At 54.6% G+C, this 17,671-nt stretch overlaps 1 protein-coding gene across 18 annotated transcripts in view; it reads left to right on the forward strand.

Annotated features, from left to right (window-relative positions):
* ADGRL1 (adhesion G protein-coupled receptor L1) overlaps positions 1-17,671 on the forward strand; it is a 49,475-nt gene that overhangs the window by 7,615 nt on the left and 24,189 nt on the right. For all 18 annotated transcript variants that reach the window (XR_014837516.1, XR_014837519.1, XR_014837517.1 and 15 more), the window contains exons 2-3: positions 10,495-10,666; positions 14,511-14,724. Coding sequence is in view for 7 of the 18 variants with exons in the window: in XM_085012666.1 (XP_084868792.1) it covers positions 10,597-10,666; positions 14,511-14,724 (284 nt within the window). In the remaining 11 variants the exon portion in view is untranslated. The remainder of the gene's footprint in view (positions 1-10,494; positions 10,667-14,510; positions 14,725-17,671) is intronic.

Raw genomic sequence — 17,671 nt, forward strand, 5'->3', positions numbered from 1 at the left:
ATTCACTGGGCCAAGGCCACACTTTAGCACATTCCTACCTCAGGGCCTTTGCATGTGCTGTTCCCACTGCTGGGGGGTGTTTGTGGGGGGTGTTGCTCTTTCTGCAGTACCTAGATGGCTCACCTCCTCCAGACCTCTGCTAAAATATTACCTTCTTGGAGTTCCTATTGTAGCTCAGTGGGTGAAGAACCTGATGTTGTCTCTGTGAGGATGCAGGTTCGATCCCCGGCCTCGCTTAGTAGGATAAGGATCCGGCATCGCTGCAAGCTGTGGTGTAGGTCACAGGCACAGCTCAGATCCCAAGCTTCTTGGCTGCAGCTGCAGATCTGATTAGACCCTTAGCCTGGGAACTGCCATAGGCCACAGGTACAGCCCTAAAAAGAAAAAAATGGCTATAAATTGAAAAAAATAAAATACAATGTTCCCTTCTTGGTGGGTGTTCTGGGACCACCCCATCTACATTTGTACCCACACATACCTCCCTACTCTGTCTCTCCTATGAGCCTATTTTCCTCCAAAGCAGTTGCAACAGAATAAGAACTGGTTAACTATCCACTGAGTGGAGGAGCAGTTCTGTGGGTATGTTTCATCTTCATTCATTAAACAAATTAACAAGTACCCTCTCCTTGCCCAGGGCTGGGCACGCAACAGAGAGCCAGGCCAACCCATGATGGAACTTTCCCTGCAGAGTCCCCAGCTAGTAGGATAGACAGACTTTGAACTGCAGAGCCCAGGTCCAATTAGGGGAGCAAAATGTGGAGTGGGCTGCTAGTGTGGGTACAGGAGGGACCAACACAGTCCTGGCAGACAGAGCCTTTGGAGGCAGAAGGGACAGAGGGTGGGGTCTGCTGTGTATGTGAGAGAGAGATGTGGGAGGGGGTCGGTGAGGAGAGAGGCCCCAGCAGAGAAGGTGATGAGAAGGTGGCAGGAGACCAGGGCCTAAAATGCCATGTTGAGTTCCCACTGTGGTGCCATGGGATTGGCAGTGTCTCCTGAGGGCTGGGACACAGGCATGGAGGGTTAAAGGATCTGGCGCTGCTCGGATCTGATCCCTGGCCCAGAAACTCCATATACTGCAAGGTGTCCAAAAAAGAAGAAAAAAAAAATTTTGGTAAAATGCCACATTGAGGCCTCTGAGGCAATAGGGAGCCATGGAGCACTCTAGGCAGGGAGAGATTCGATTGGGTTTTCATTCTGCAAAGATCACTCTGGCTGCAAGGTGGAGATGGCATGGGGTGGGAGTGGCAGCTAGATGGGGGAGACCAGGGAGGAGGCATCTGGGGGAAGGGGGGTGTTTCGAACCGTCCCCCCACGCCCACCCCCCTGCAGTCCAGTGCCACTTGGCAGCCAGAGTAACCTTTTAAAATTTACAAGACAGACAAATCCCACCCTGTGGTACAGACATGTAGGGGGAGAGAGAAGCCAAAAAGTAAAGCACGTGGCTGGCATGCTAGCGATGAGCGGCGGGTGTGGAGGAATAAAGGCAGGGTAGGATGCGGCAGTGCTGGAGGCAGCGGGACCTCCCAGAACCAGCAGTGTTTTTGTGTAAAGACCTAAAGGAGGCAAGGGAAGGGTTATGCAGGTGTCTGGAGAGAAGGGAACAGCCCTTGCAAAGACCCTGAGACAGGACTACACCTGTGTTCGTGAGTCAGGGGGAGAGTGGAAGGAGGTGAGGGTAGGAAGGGGCCGGGGCAGAGTGCGCAGGGCCTTGCGGGCTGAGAAAGGACTTTGGCTTTTGCCCTGAGTGAGGTGGGAGCCATGAAGGCTTCAGAGCAGAGGAGGGACATGCCCAGAATCAGGTGCTCACAGGCGCCCTCTGGTGGCTGCAGAGGGAACAGACTAGGCAGCAAGGACCTGAGAACCCGGAGATGAGATGGGGAGGCAGTGGCACAGCTGGAGGAAGGGGGAGATGATAGGACTGGACCAGGGAGGGGAGAAAGAAGGTGAAAACACAAGAGCCGCTGCAGGGAGGAGAGGAGGAGAGGCATCTAGGAGAACTGTGGTTCTTGAGCACCTGGGAGGACTGGGCAGCCTTCTGCTGAGATATGAGAAGATTAGGGTATGGAACTGAGGGATCCGTGGGGACCCTGCCCTCCCTGAGCCCATGGCCCCTTTCCTAAAGGAGGTTGCGTGCTAGACACTGTGCACTTGGCTCCCTCTCTGCCAAGGAAATCTGTTTGTCCCAGGGTAGCGGAGGGGAAATGGGCTCAGAGAGGCCGAGTCTGGCCTGAGATTACACAGCGAGTTCAGACCCAGGAGCCAAGTCCTTAGACCATCTTAGAGCCTGCCACTTACCCACTCTGCCATGCCCAGGGGTTTCCAGGAAGAGGGGGCACTCGTGGAGCTGGGCTCTCAGGCTGCTGGGTTTCGGGAGGACTCAGGCTGCTGGGGAGGGAGCAGGAGGCAGGAGACTCTTGTGTTCATGGGCGGGGCAGTGAGGGGCCTGGAGCCCCCCTGTTGGTGCCCCCCCAGGCATTCAGACTCCTACCCACTCAAGCACAGGGAGTTGCCATGGCAACCTCACTCTAGGGCAGGTTAGCAACCCCCTCTTCTCCAGCAGCTGGTTCTCCCCCTGGCACCCTCCCCTGCCCCATGCCAGGGCACCTGAGGACAGATCCACCCCCGCAACCCCCTGCCCCCACCCTTGACTTGAGACTGATGTGGGGCTCAGGCAACACACGGAGGCAGGTGTGGGGCCATTGGGCAGCCCACTTGATCTGAAGGTCCAACACATCTGGGGCCCAGTCCCCCCTCATGTTGAGGAGCCCTGTTTCCCATGGGTTAAATTGGGGTCACCCAGGTCCACTGAGGCTTAAGGTGGGGACAGATATGGGGGCGGGCTCACCTGACCCCTGTGGGTGCAGAACTTCCGGGTTGGCCCCTTCTGAGGATGCTCAGTCACACAGATGCAGCAGGGGCCCAGAGGAGGGTGCTCTCCTGGCCCCCTTGGGTGTCTCCAGCTCCCCATGCTCAGCCTGGGGTACAAAGCCACCTTGCCAGTCAGGTGCCTCTGAGACCTTATGTGGGTACGCACCCCCAACTCTTACTAAGTTCTCATGAGGATTAAATGAGTTATCAGTGTGCAGTGCTCAGAATGGGGCCTGGAGGTTTTGGCAAACGGGAGATCCCAGCCCCCTCCACATACCCCATAATTGAAAGTTGTGTGGCTCAGAGACCTGCCCCCCATCTCTGCCTCCACCCCCTTCATGTGTCCCAGCCCCCCTGTGTGAGTTTGCTAGGGCTGCTAGTGACAAAGGACCCCAGGTAGGGCAGCTTTAACAACAGAAATTTATTGGAGTTCCCATTGTGGCACAGTAGAAACAAATCTGACTAGTATCCATGAGGATGCAGTTTCCATCCCTGACCTCACTCAGTGGGTTAAGGGTCTGGTGTTGCCATGAGCTATGGTGTAGGTCGCAGACGCAGCTTGGATCCGTTGTTGCTGTGACTGGTGTAGGCCAGCAGCTATAGCTCTCATTAGACTCCCAGCCTGGGAACTTCCACATGCCACAGGTGCAGCCCTAAAAACCAAAAAAAAAAAGAAGAAAGGAAAGAAAGAAAGAAAAAGAAATTTATTGTCTCAGAGGTCTAGAGGCTGGAAGTCCAAGATCAAAGTGCTGGCGGGGCTGGTTCCTCCTGAAGGCCCTGAAGGAGAACCTCTCCCCCAGCCTCTGGTGGTTGGCCAGTAACCTGAGCTTCTTGGCTTGTAGACACATCCCCCTGATCTCTGCCTCCATCTTCACAGGGTGTTCTTGGGTGTGTCTGTGTCCTAGGATCCCCTCTTTATAAGGACAATCTAATTGGAATAGGGCCCACCCTAATGGCCTCGTTCATTTTAACTTGACTTCTTTACTTTTTTTTTTTTTTTTTTCTTTTTAGGGCTGCTCCTGTGGCATATGGAAGTTCCCAGGCCAGGGGTTGAATTTGAGCTGCAGCTACAGCCTACACAACAGCCACAGCATCACAAGATCCAAGCCACATCTGCACTGTATGCAGCAGCTTGCTCGACGCTGGATCCTTAACCCACTGAATGAGGCTAGGGATCAAATTCACATCCTCACAGACACTACATCGGGTTCTTAACCCATTGAGCCACAATGGGAACTCCTTGATTACGTCTTTAAAGACCCTGTCTCCAAATAAGTCCTGTTCTGGCTTAAGCCACCAGGTTTTTGTTTGTTTTATTTTTCTCTTTTCAGCTGCATCCCCAGCAAGTGGAAGTTCCTGGACCAGGGATCAAATCCATGCCATAGCAGTGAGCCAAGCCACAACTATGACAATACCGGATCCTTTACCCACTGCACCACCAGGGACCCTAAGGTCCCATTCTGAGACGCTGGGGGTTAGGACTCCAACATACCTGTTTTGGAGGGAACACAATTCCATTCATCCCAAGGCTTCAGGGATGAGCAGGCCTGGGTCTCCCAGGTAGTTCCCATCTAGCCATGTCTGACCTTACCTCCTCACTTAGGTAACCACACGTTGGCCAGCGAATCTCCCCCAGGCCAGTTGGGTGGGTGGTCAGGCCAGGAAGAGGGGGAATGGGAACTGTAGTGCCCAGCTTTGCCTGCTCCAGCCCAGAGGTAGGGGCAGTTCTGGGGGTGCTTGGGGCTTCCTGGAGGAGCTTCTCCAGGGAGGGGCTTCAGGGAGCAGCAGACAGCCTGTGGGGCATACTTTCTATGCCCTGAGGCAGTGGTGCCCGGCCTGTGTGGGCCAGGCTTGGCCCCCAGCTCGTAGAGCAGATGCCCCGTCCAGCTGCCCCCACCACCGTCCTTGTGTCCATTTGGTAAATTTTTTTTTGTCTTTTTTTTTTTTTTTTTAGGGCCACACCCACAGCATATGAAGGTTCCCAGGCTAGGGGTCGAATCGTTGGTACACCCTACAGCCTACGCCACAGCCACAGCTGTAGCAACGCGGGATCAAACCCACAACCTCGTGGTTACTAGTTGGTTTTGTTAGCCACTGAGCCACGACGGGAACTCCCCATTTGGTAAATATTTGTTTGAGAACACGCTTCATGTCTGGGTGCCAGGAGACAGCTTCGGGAGCTTCCATTCTTCCTTTCTGCGTACAAAGGACATGCACGAATGGACAAGTCAAGTCACATGGCAGTGACATGATGGATGGGGACAGGGGATACTTTGTACTTGCTATGCTTCAAGCCCAGCCCTGAGTGTTTCACGGGTATGAATTCTTGTCATGTAGCTACCCTACGAGGTAGCCCCATTTTACCAAAATGTTATGGGATAATGAGGGACAAGTGGGCATTGACTGCCAGGTGCCATGACGGAGGGTGGCAAAGGCCCACCCATATCTCTGAGGAGGGGACATGAGCTGAAATCTAAGGGACACAGGCCAAGACTGCATGGTGGGAACCTACACAGCTGGAACAGGGGGGAGAGGACAGGAGCCAGGCAGTGTGGCCTCCCAGGCTGTGGACTGGGAGCTGCGGCAGAGATTTAAGCAAATGAGCAATTGTCAAGATGGTCTTTAAAAAGTCCCCTCTGTGGAAACAGCCCCAGAGTCCAGCCATAATAAATGGATAAACAAAATGTGGTCCATCTGTACAGTGGAATATTACTCAGCCAGAAAAAGGAGTCACGTACTGATACACATTATGATGTGGATGAACCATGGAAACCGTTTGCCGAGTGAAAGAAGCCAGACACAAAAGGCCACAGATTGTTTGATTCCATGTGTATGAAAATGACCAAGATGGGCAAATCTACAGATTTCGGCAGAGACAGAAAGCAGATTAGTGGTTGCCAGGGCCTGAGGGAAGGCGGAAATGGGAGTTCTTTTTTCTTTTTTTTTTTTTTTTTTGGCCACGCCCATGGCATGTGGAAGTTCCCAGATCAGGGATCGAACCCATACCACAGCTGTAACCAGAGCCATAGCAGGGACAATGCCAGATCCTTAACCCACCAGGGAACTCCATGGAGTTCTTGATTAATGGGTAATGAGTTTCTGTTTGGGGTGATTTATTTATTTATTTATTCTTTTATTACAGTTGATTTACAGTGTTCTGTCAGTTTCTGCTGTACAGCAAAGTGACCCAGTCATACATATAGATACATTCGTTTCCTCATATTATCTTTCATTATGTTCTATTCCAAGAGAGTGGACATAGTTTCCTGTACTGTACAGCAGGACCTCATTGCCTGTCTATTCTAAATGTAATAGTTTGCATCTACCCACCTGTTTGGGGTGATTTTTTTTTTTTGTAAGTTTTGGAACCAGATCGCAGTGGTGATGGCCCCGCATTAAGAATGTAATTAATGCCATCGAATTGTATACTTAAAAATGGTTTAAGTGACAAGCTATATGTTTTATGTATATACTGCACCACAGTTTTTTTTTAAGGCCCCTCCAGCTGCCAGCAGGGAGCCTGTGCTGTGGGAGCAAGAGGGGCTGGGAGAGGTTCCCGTCATGGCGCAGTGGTTAACGAATCCGGCTAGGAACCATGAGGGTGCGGGTTCGGTCCCTGCCCTTGCTCAGTGGGTTAACGATCCAGCGTTGCCGTGAGCTGTGGTGTAGGTTGCAGACGCGGCTCGGATCCCGCATTGCTGTGGCTCTGGCGTAGGCCGGTGGCTACAGCTCCAATTCGACCCCTAGCCTGGGAACCTCCATATGCCGCGGGAGCGGCCCAAAGAAATAGGAAAAAGACAAAAAAAAAAAAAAAGAGAGAGGCTGGGAGGCAGCTGGGAGGAAGTCAGGGCCGCCTGGCAGGGACAGAGATATCCAGGTGTGCAGGACGGCTGCCAAGGACAGATGGACAGACACTCGGGTATTCTGGAGATACAGACCCAGGACTTACCCCTGAACCAGATGTGGTAGTAAGAGAAAGAACCCAGGATTATGACTCCTGAGTTTTTGGCCCAAGGATGTGGGGAGGATGGTGGAACCATGGACTGAAATGGGGGGGGGCGGGGCGCGCTGTCAGGTCCAGTCAGGCTCAAGGATGGAGGTGTAGACATAAGGAGAGAAGCAGGGCTGGGACGCAGGTGTGGCAGTCGTCACGGTCTAGACAGTGTCTAAAGCCTTGAGGTGGGGAGTTCCCATTGTGGCTCAGTGGGTTAAGAGCCCAACTAGTATCCATGAGGATGTGGGTTCGATCCCTGGCCTCGCTCAGTGGGTTGAGAATCCAGTGTTGCTGTGAGCTGGGCCTAAGTGCCGAATGCAGCTTGGATCCCTGTTGCTGTGGCTGTGGCTGTGGTGTAGTTGGCGGCTGCAGTTCCGATTAGACCCCTAGCCTGGGAACTTCTATGTGCCACGGGAACAGCCCCAAAAAGACAAAAAATTAAAAAAATAAAAAATAAAGCCATGGCGGGGTAGAGGGTGGATGGGGAGGCCTGGGGAGAGGAAGGGGAGCCTCCTTCCTCAAATGGATGCTCCCTGGGCCTTAACTTCTGTTGTGCTGGGACAGCGGCCTCTGATGCCCCCCCACCCCGCGCTGGCCTACTGTGTGTGTAGACTATCATCCTTACCAGAACCCTGCAGATTCTCTGGAGGGAGTTGTGGGGGATGGCATGCAGGGTCAGGGAGACTGAAATGCCAGAGTCAGGCTCCAGACCCAGGTTGGCCCACTGCCCCCATAGCCCAGCATCTGGCAGCCGCTCCAGCATTAACCAGACACTAACCAGTTTAAGTCCCTAAAGGAGAGCCAGGGAGCGGATGCTAACGAGTTTAACTCTCTAGGGAAGAGTCAGGGAGGGGAGTGTCCATCAGCCTGGGGTCAGTTCCTCCCCACACACCACCCCCATCTGACCACGGCTGGAAGATGAGGTTGGGGGGGATGAGGCAGTGAAGAATGCACCCCCACTCATGTAAAATTTCAGAATGCTAGGAAATGAACCAAAACCATCCGGGCAGGGTCATGGGACAAGACAGTTGTGGACTGAGGAAGTGGGGAGCTTCCTAAGCGCTGGGTGGTAGGGAGGGCACTGAGAGCTGCTGAGGGGCAGTGAGGGGAGATAGGCTGCAGGGCTGCCCTATCACCTTCCGGGTTCATGTGAGAGGCGATGGGCCCTGAGGGCTGTCTTGCCCATGAGTGAGCCACCCATATATCTTTCCTTTTTTTTTTTTTTTTTTTGCTTTCTAGGGCTGCACCTGAGGCATATGGAAATTCCCAGGCTAGGGATCAAATCAGAGCTGCAGCCACAGCAACGCAAGATCCAAGCCACATCTGCGACCTACACCTCAGCTCACAGTAATGCTGGATCCCTGACCCATTGTACAAGGCCAGGGATCAGACCTGCGTCCTCATGGATACTAGTCGGGTTCATTACCGCTAAGCCACAACAGGAACTCCACCTGAATATTTCTTGAGAAGCTGTGCTGAGTCTCTTGCCTTCAAGGAGCTCCCAGTCTAGTGGGACAGGGTGACAACAGACCTACATATAGAAGAAGGTAATTTCAGGTGCTGTGGATTAACCAGAAGCTAAAGGATGGCGAGCGAGGGAAGTTCCCATTGTGGCTCAGTGGGTTAAGGACCCAACTGGTATCCATGCAAGGGTGGGAGGTGAGGGTAGCTGGGGTGGTTGGGATGGTCAGGGTAGGTAGCTGTGCTGGGGTCACCTTGAGGTTGAGCCCTGAATGGTGAGAAGCTACAGCAGGCATGTGGAGACTCTAGGAGAGTGTTCCAGGCAGAGGAACAGCCCAGGCAAAAGTTCAGCACCAGGGACCCCAGAGAGCCGTGAGGGGGGTTAATACTCCGATTTACATCATTAAATGATCCCTTAGCACTGAGTAGAGGGCAGGCATGGAGGCAGGGAGGTGGAGGAGGCCGAGAGAAGCATCTAGGTAGAGCAGGAGGGTGACTTCGACCTGGTGGTAGGTGCTGGGGGCCAAACGTGGGCGGGTCGGCAAGAAATTTTGGAGGCAGAGCCCATGGGCCTTGCCGATGGAGCTTCTGAAGGGGAGGGAAGGAGAGGGGTGAGAAATCGAGGAGGCTTCCTAGGTTTGGGTGCTGAGATTCTTTCAACAAACATTCACCACTGTGTGTCAGGCCTGTTCTGGGAAAAGGGCCAGGAGCAAAACAAGGCAATGATCCCTGCCTATGCCCCAGGCGGGTCCATCCAAGAGCTAAATGGTTGCATTTGAACCAGGGCCTAAAGGAGGTGAGGGAGCAGAGGGAGAGGCCAAGTGGATAACCAGCGGGCATCAGATACAGACAGAGGAAGGGACAAGTGCAAAGGCCCTGGGGCAGGGCAGGGTCTGGTATGGCTGAGGGACAGCAGGGGCAGGAGCAGGTTCAGGGAGCTAACTGGCTGGCAGATAGACTTTCTTTTTGGGGGAAAAAAACAGTAGTTGGGATTCTTTTGAGAGATTTCAAATTGGAAATAAGACGTTTGGAAAGAACTGCCTGGTCAGCAGTGTTGAGACTGTGGGACAGGCTGGGGAGACATTGGGAAAGGACAGAGTGGGGGCGTTCGCACAGTGAAGGGCTGGTTAAAACATGGGGTACTGGCCCTCCTCAGAGTGTGTGTTTCTAGCAAGTTCCAGGCCAGGGTGGCGCTTCTGGGCTGAGGCCACACTTGGAGAACGGGGTGCAGATAAAGCCAAGGGCCAGGAGCAGAGATCTGGGCTTGGCAACCTTGAGACTCTCCAGGGTGGCGGCGAGAAGAGGAGAGGCCGTGAGGGAGAAGTGGGTCAGAACCAGGCTCTGTGCCCTCGGAGCTGCTGTGCCTGGGGACAGGCAGACAGAGGGGAGGATGGCAGGGGAGGCCACATGACGGCCCCCGCCACCCGCCTGCTTCCCTGCCCTCCAGGGCCTGCACCCGCCCCTCACCCCGCCTGCCTGTCTCCAGCTTACCCCGAGGGTCCCCCTGAGAGGAAAGAGGGGACTCAGTTGTCCCTGGTTCCCAATCTGTGGCGCCAGCCAGCTGGATCGTAATTAGCCACCAGAGCCGGAGAGACAGGAAGCAGGGGGCTGGGGGTTGGGCCCTGGATCCTGGCCCAAGACCCGGTGGCTTCAGGATGGGGCCAAGACGCCTGGGTCCCCCACCCCAGACACGGTGCTGGGTGAGGAAGCTGGGGTGGGAGGAGACAAAGGGCAGGCTCCTGATTTCGGATGGGGAAAGTGGCTTCCAGAGGGTTCTTCTCCAGGATGAGAAGCTGCCTAGGTGCAGGTGGGCCCTTCACAGCTGTGACACACTGAAGAGTTGTCCCAACTACCCAGGCGGGGCTCAGACCCCGGGGAGGTGCTTCCAGGAAGTCCAAGGTGCCAGATGAGCAGGTCCATCTGTCGGGGTGGGGGTGGGGGTGCAGGGTGCACCAGAGGCCTTGGAGGGGGGTCAGCCTCCGGCATGAGGGTGCAGCATCTGTCAGATATAGCTGGCTCGAGGAACTTACATCCACCAGCCCCTCTGAGGACTGCAGGATGGAAGCCCTCGGCCACCAGCAGGAGGAAAGGGAACGGGCCCAAACGCCCCTCCTCCTAGGCCCTGTGGCGGCCGGCCCCTGCCCCCATCTCACTCTTCTTGTCCTCCCTAGGCTGGTGGGCCAGGCCGTGGTGCCCACCTGGTGATGCGGGGCGAGGTCCCCTGCACAGGCCACTGAGAGCCCTGAACACGCCCCCGGCCGCCCGCTGCCGCCATGGCCCGCCTGGCTGTCGTGCTCTGGAGTCTCTGCATCACTGCCGTCCTGGTCACCTCGGCCACCCAAGGTAGGTGCTACTGGGGCCGGGGAGGGGCCCGCCTCCAAAACCTTGCTGGGAGGGTGCATAACACATTGAAATCATTGAAATACCTCCCGATCACCTGTTAAAGGACCACAGCCCCCAGCCGGCCCCAGACCATGGCGGAACCAGCCCCAAAGAAGACTTAGTGATTACACCCCCTGCCCCCGCACCACCAAAGGGTTCCCAGATCAGCCCCTCACTGCCCCCCACCCCCGACCCAGAGGACCTGGCTTCATCCCACGGTGGGGGGGTGGGGGGCGGTCCCAGAGCCTGGGATTCGGGTTGGTGCCTCCTGGAGCCAGGACAGGCCTTCCTGGGGAGGCGATGCTCTTCTGTCTCATGCATGTGTGTCTCTGGGTGTGATTACATCGCCAAGGCTCTCGCTGGGAAGAAGGCTTAATTAAAGCATGCCCGCTGACGTTTATTTAAAAACAACTAATTACCCGGCTCGGCCCTATGCCGGCCCCGGGATCCCATGCACATGCCACAATTAGTGCCCCGGGCCTGCCCGCCTACCCTCACCGATTACTCAATTATCGTCCCCACAGTGGGCCCAGACGGGGGCAAAGGCAGGCGAGAAGAGAGCCAGAGAGAAAAGGCATGCCCTGTCTGCAGGGCACTGGCGGGGCACACCGCTGCCCAGTGGCCCCCTCATATAGCCCCACCCTCTGGAGAGCCACAAAGGTGGAGGGGGCGTTGTTGATCAGCCCTGCCACAGGGCCTTGGCACTGCTCTGGCCAGCTGGAGCCCTCCACTCCTCCAGCACCTGAGTTCTCTCCGTAGCCAGGTCCTGCCCCACAGCCCCAGCTGGGCCAGGAGGGGCCGCTTCCACCCCCAGACCCATCGGAGCCAGCCCTCCACCCCCGGCCTCCTTCCCCGGCCCAGGGAGAGCTAAAATTAGCTGTGGAAGCAGATGGTACAAGAGGAACACATGTAAAACTTTCCCCCGAGTGGGATTCAGCTCACCCCAAAAAACCCCGAGGGCCTGGCTGCCAATCCCTTTGGGCCCCTAGTCAGCATTAGAGGGACCAGATCTCAGAAGAGGAGCCTGTTTGGCTTTTCTGCCATTGTGCACCGGTGTCTTCTCTTGATCTACAACTGTCCCCCACTTGGAGCCTCGGGGCCATGCTCTGCACCCGCACTTCCCTCTGGCATCCCACAAGACCTGCCTAGGACAGTGTCCAAGAAGGTGGCCTCCCTGGGCAGGCGTGGACTGTAGTGAGTCCACTCTGTCCGACAGAGACGGGCTGCTTTAATCATCTTAGTGATAACGGTCATTAGCGGCCTGTAATCTCACTGTGCACCGGGCACGTGCACTGCATCCCTCAGCACGGGCCAGTGAGGTAGGAGTTGTCTCCTCCTTAGGGAAGAAAATAGGGCCACAGAGGTAGTCAGTGACTGGATGAGGCCACCAGTCAGGGAGTGGCTGAGCTGGGATTTAAACCCTGGCCATCTGGGTCCTGAGTGCTAGCTTTCAGTCCAGCACAGTATGGATGCTGACGTGTGACAGTGCAGCCCCTCTGAGAGCTGGCATGCCTGTGGCAAGTTCCTTCATTGTCACAACGACCCAGGGAGGTTTCCCAGGTGAAAGCAAAGAGGCCACTCCCTGTGGCGCCCTCACTGCACACGGCACCACGCACAGCACCTCCTATGAGAACATTTGGTAGCACAGAATCCTCCCAGTACTGCCCCAGGCTGTGGTGGCCCATTTTACAGAGCCGGAAACTGAGGCCTGGTGAGGCTCCGGCAGTGGCTGTCTAAACTAGAGTGTGGGTCAGAATCACTGACAGGTGCTTCGATCCGAAGGCTCTTGGTTTCACCCCCTAGGATTCTGATTCAGCAGGCCTGGGTCAGGGGCCCAGAATCTGCATTCCGAACATGATGCTGATGCTGCCACACCCTGAGAAGCCCTGGCCCAAAAGACCCACCTGGCCTGTCAGCTGGGAATTGGCAAGGCCAGGATCTTTGGATTCTTCCGGAATGCAAGCCTCTGCCTTCCTGCACCCTCTCTGCTCCTTGCATGGGGCAGTGTGAAGTTAGGGAAGGACCCCAGGCCCCCCTCACTTCTGACACCCATCGCAAGTTCCAGGACTTCCCCTGGACACCCTCAGATCCCTCTTGAAGGAGTCACAGAATTCCCAGATGAACACGCCGTGATACTTGCAGTTACAGTGTATTACAGTCAATAGATACAGATTAAAATCTGCCAAGAGAAGAGGTGCCAGGGACGGCAGCCAGGAAAGTGCCATGCAGGGGGCTTCCGGTGGTCCCCTCCCAATGCAGTGGATGGCATGAACTCCCCTGGCAACGATGAGTGACATAACATTGCACTGCCCACCCAGGAAGGCTTCCTGAGCCTGGGTGTCCAGAGTCTTTACCGGGGCTCAGTCATGCAGACAGGGCTGACCACCCAGAGGCTGACCTCAATCTCTAGCCCCTCCAGGGGTCAGCTCTTTACACGTGACCCAAAGCACCTTCCTGAAGCCACATTGTTAGTGCACTAGTTTGCCAGGCATGCTGTAACAAAGTCCCACAGACGAGGGGGCATAAGCAGCAGAAACATAGTCCCTCCCAATTCTAGAGGCCAGAAGTCCAAGATTAAGGTGTCAGCAGTATAGGCTCCTTCTGAGGGCTCCAAGGGAAGGATCTGTTCAGCTCCCTCTCCTTGGTTTCTGTCTGTCTGTCTGTTAGGGCTGCACCTGCGGCATTTGGAGGTTCCTAGGCTAGGGATGCATTCAGAGCTACAGCTGCTGGCCTACGCCACAGCCACAGCAATGGGGGATCTGAGCTATGTCTGTGACCTACACCACAGCTCACGGCAACACCAGATCCTTAACCCACTGAGCAAGGCCAGGGATTGAACCCGCATCCTCATGGATGCTAGTCAGGTTTGCTAACCACTGAGCCATGACAGGAACTCCTCTCCTTGGTTTCTTGATGGCCATCTTCTCCCTGTTTCTCCACATCGTCCTCCCTCTGCGTGCACCTGTTTTTCTGGCTGCATCCACTGCATGCATAAGTTCCCAGGCTAGGAATCAAACCTGTGACACAGCAGTGACAAGGCTGGATCCTTAACTGCCAGGCTACCAGGGAACTCCCCAAATTTCCTATTTTTATAAGGACACCATTCATATTGGATTAGAGCCCACCTTAAATTCAGTTTAGGAGTTCCTGTTGTGGCTCAGCATGTTACAAACCCAACTAGCATCCATGAGGATGCAGGTTTGATTCCTGGCCTCACACAGTGTGTTAAGGATCCGGTGTTGCCGTAAGCTGTGGTGTAGGTCGCAGATGCCGTTTTAATCTGGTGTTGCTGTGGCTGTGGCGTAGGCTGGCAGCTACAGCTCAGATTTGACCCCTAGCCTGGGAACTTCCATATGCTACACAGGTGTGGCCCTGAGGGAAAAAAGAAAAAGTCGAAAAACCTCAGTTTAACTTGACTACTTCTCTAAAGACCCTGTCTCCAAACTCAGTCACATTCTGAGGTTCCAGGAGTTAAGACTTGATGTCAGCATGTGAATTTGGGGAGGGGGGCAGACACCATTCAACCCGTAATAGCACGGACTGCCTGGCATGGCTCAAGGCCCCCAGGCAAATAAAGACACTCTTCTCAAGCATCACACTTCAAGGGCTTAGGGGACACCTCCCAGGAGCTGAGGCAGAGGCCAGATTCTCTTTGGGCCAGGTTAATGGTCTTACCACCCAGGTGGGCACATTGAGAAGCCATTTCACAGACGAATAAACAAGGATGACACAGCCCACATCGCACTGTCAAGCTGGAGATGGCGCTTCTTGGGCAGGGTATGACTCCCTCCGCCCATCCCCACAGGCCTGAGCCGGGCCGGGCTCCCGTTCGGGCTGATGCGCCGGGAGCTGGCCTGTGAAGGCTACCCAATCGAGCTGCGGTGCCCAGGCAGTGACGTCATCATGGTGGAGAACGCCAACTACGGGCGCACAGACGACAAGATCTGCGACGCCGACCCATTCCAGATGGAGAACGTGCAGTGCTACCTGCCGGACGCCTTCAAGATCATGTCGCAGAGGTGAGGGGCCTGTGGAGAAGGGGTGGCAGCAGTCAGCAGGGGCTTGCCGAGTAAAAGCCATGGCAGGACAGGGTGAGGTGTCATGAGAGCTAAAGGACAGGCCAGAGGTCTGATCAGGCTTCCCTGAGGAGGTGACCCCTGAACACAGGTGACCAAAGTGTACGTGCTTGTGAATGTCAGAATGAGTGTGAGAATATGAGCAAGCGGGTGAGTGTGAGGACTGTTTCTCTGCATCTGTGGGGGTGGGTAGGCTAGGGAGAGGTGCTGCGTGTGCAGAGCTGCAGAAGCCACTCTCACACTTATAGCCAGACTACCTAGAGCTGGCCAGCTCTTCCTTTAAATTATACCCAGATTTGACCACTGCTTCCACCTCCAAACCCCCAGGGCTGCTCCTGTATCTTCCTATTCTGGTCTGTTCCCCGCACAGCAACCAGAGGGCGCTTGTGAGCACCTGCATCCAGTCCTGTCCCTCCTCAGCTCAGAGCCCTCCTTGGTTCCCAGCCTCAAAGCAAAAGCCTAAGTCTTCTTGGAGGCCCACCAGCCCTGCACACACTGCCCTGACCTCTCCCCGGCCCTCACCTCCTCCATGCCCCCCATTCACTGGGTTGAGTTACCTGGCCTACTCCTTACACACACCAGGCATCTTCCTTTAAGGGCTCCCTCTGGGCCTTTGCACTAGCTGTTCCACCTGCCTGGAATGCTGTTCCCCGAAACCCACATGGCTTCTCCCTCCTTTTACTCAGGGATTTTTTTCAAACTTAACTGGCCTCTTAGCACCTCTGACCACCCTCTAAAATCCCAGCCCCCGTGTCCCAGCCCCTTCCCCAAACTCTCTCTCTCCTAGTCCCGACTTCCAGCTACAGTCCTATTGGACACTGTGCCTCTTTATCGTTCCTATTTTATGATTTTGTAAAATGTCTTCCCTCACTGGGCTGTGAGCCCCACGGGAAAGGGAGTTTTGTCTGTCATTGCAGCGTCCACAGCCAGATACACTGCAGTTGGTCACTAAGTTATTGCCAAATGCCTGATAGAGTGCAGGGTTCACTCCAGGTCCCTAAGTGTAAAGCTGGTAAAGGAAGGCGGCCTCGTGCAGCCCTACAGCAACTTGGGGGTTCCAGAATATGTCACTGGCTGGGATCCCTGAAAGCCTCCTGAGTTTGGGGCACGGGATGGACATGGTCAGGTGGACCAGCCGGACCCACCTCATCCCCTCCCTCCCACTGTTTCTCTCTCTCTTCCCCTCAAACCATCTTCCCCATTTCCTGTCCACGCCTGCATGGACAGTCGCCCTTTTCTCCTACCTCCTGCCTCTTCAGAGTCTCCCTGCCTGCTCTGTTCACATTGGCTTCAGGGTCTGTGGTATTCTCTGTGCAATCTCCCCAAGCACCTAGCTTAGTGCACAGTGAGACTAGCCAGTTCCATTGCTTATGGGTTCTCAGTTCTGCAGGGGGGACACTGAGCAGTGCAGTCACTGGGACTGAGGGAATATGATGAGGCCACTGCTCTGCCATCTGAAAACCTGGAAACCTGGAAACATTGGGGTTTTTTTGGCTGTACCACAGCATGTGGAAGTTCCCGTGCCAGGGAACGAACCTGTGCCATAGCAGCAATCCAAGCCATAGCAGTGACAACACCTGATCCTTAACCCACTGCACAACCAGGGAACTCCAAAACCTGGAGATTATTTTGAGACTTTTTTTTTTTCCTGACTGACCCACGGCATATGGAGTTCCTGGGCCAGGGATCAGATCCAAGCTGTGGTTGCGACCCAAGCTGCAACTGTGGTTGTGGCAACACCAGATCCTTAACCCACTGTGCTGGGCCAGGGATTGAACCTGCATGCCAGCGCTCCTAAGAAACCACCAATCCCATGCATCACAGCGGGATCTTCAAAACCTGGAGACTCTATAGCTCTGCTACTCTGACCAAAACACCCCAGAATAAATACAGTGACCTAAAACAAGATCAGAGTTGAAAAGACCCTTTGCAACCACTTCCCTCTGTCTCAGCACCGCACCCCCACTCCAGCCCTTTAAAGGCCATGTTACAGCCACTCCCACCTCTCAGGACAGAACTCAGCTGTAGGGGAAGCTGGGAAATGCAGTCTCCAGCTGGAAGGCCAGCTTTTTTTTTTTTTTTTTTTTTTTTGTCTTTTTAGGGCAGCACCCGAGGCATTTGGAGGTTCCTGGGCTAGGGATCAAATCAGAGCTGTAGCCACTGGCCTATACCACAGCCATAGCAACACCAGATCCAAGCCACGTCTTCGACCTACACCACACCTCATGGCAGTGCCGGATCCTTAGCACACTGATGAAGGCCAGGGATCGAACCTGTGTTTACATGGATACTAGTCAGATTTGTTTCTGCTGCACCACAACAGGAACGGCCACGATTATTTTTAAATGTCCATCTCCCCCTTTCTAGAATGTGACCACATTGGGAACTCCAGTATTTTTGTTTCTGTTTTTGTTTACATCTTTATATTGAAATTCGCATAATATAAAATTCACCATTTGATGAGTTACCGTTGTGGCTCAGCTGGTTAAAAACCTGACGTAGTGTCCATGAGGATGCGGGTTTGATCCCTGGCCTCTCTTAGCGGGTTAAGATCCGAGATTGCCAAAAGCTGTAATGTAGGTCATAGGTGCAGCTCAGATTCTGCATTGCTGTGGCTGTAATGTAGACCAGCAGCTGCAGCTCTGATTCAACCCCTAGCCTGGGAACCTCCATATGCCACAGGTGCAGCTCTAAAAGGAAAAAAATTTCACCATTTGAAAGTGAACAATTCACAATGTTGTACTGTCTCTGCCTCTATCTAATTCCAGAACATTTTCCTCACCTCAAAAGGAAACTCCATCGCACTTAGCAGCAGTCACTCCCTACTCCCGCCCTCCCACCCCCACCCCCCAGTCCCTGGCAACCACTAATCTCCTTTCTGTCTCTGGAT

The sequence above is a fragment of the Sus scrofa genome, chromosome 2 (genome assembly GCF_054392235.1).
Source record: "Sus scrofa isolate SSC_HxYL_T2T_F1_AM1 chromosome 2, Sscrofa_HxYL_maternal_Yorkshire_Landrace_v2.0, whole genome shotgun sequence".
In the NCBI taxonomy this organism is placed as follows: Eukaryota; Metazoa; Chordata; class Mammalia; order Artiodactyla; family Suidae; genus Sus; species Sus scrofa.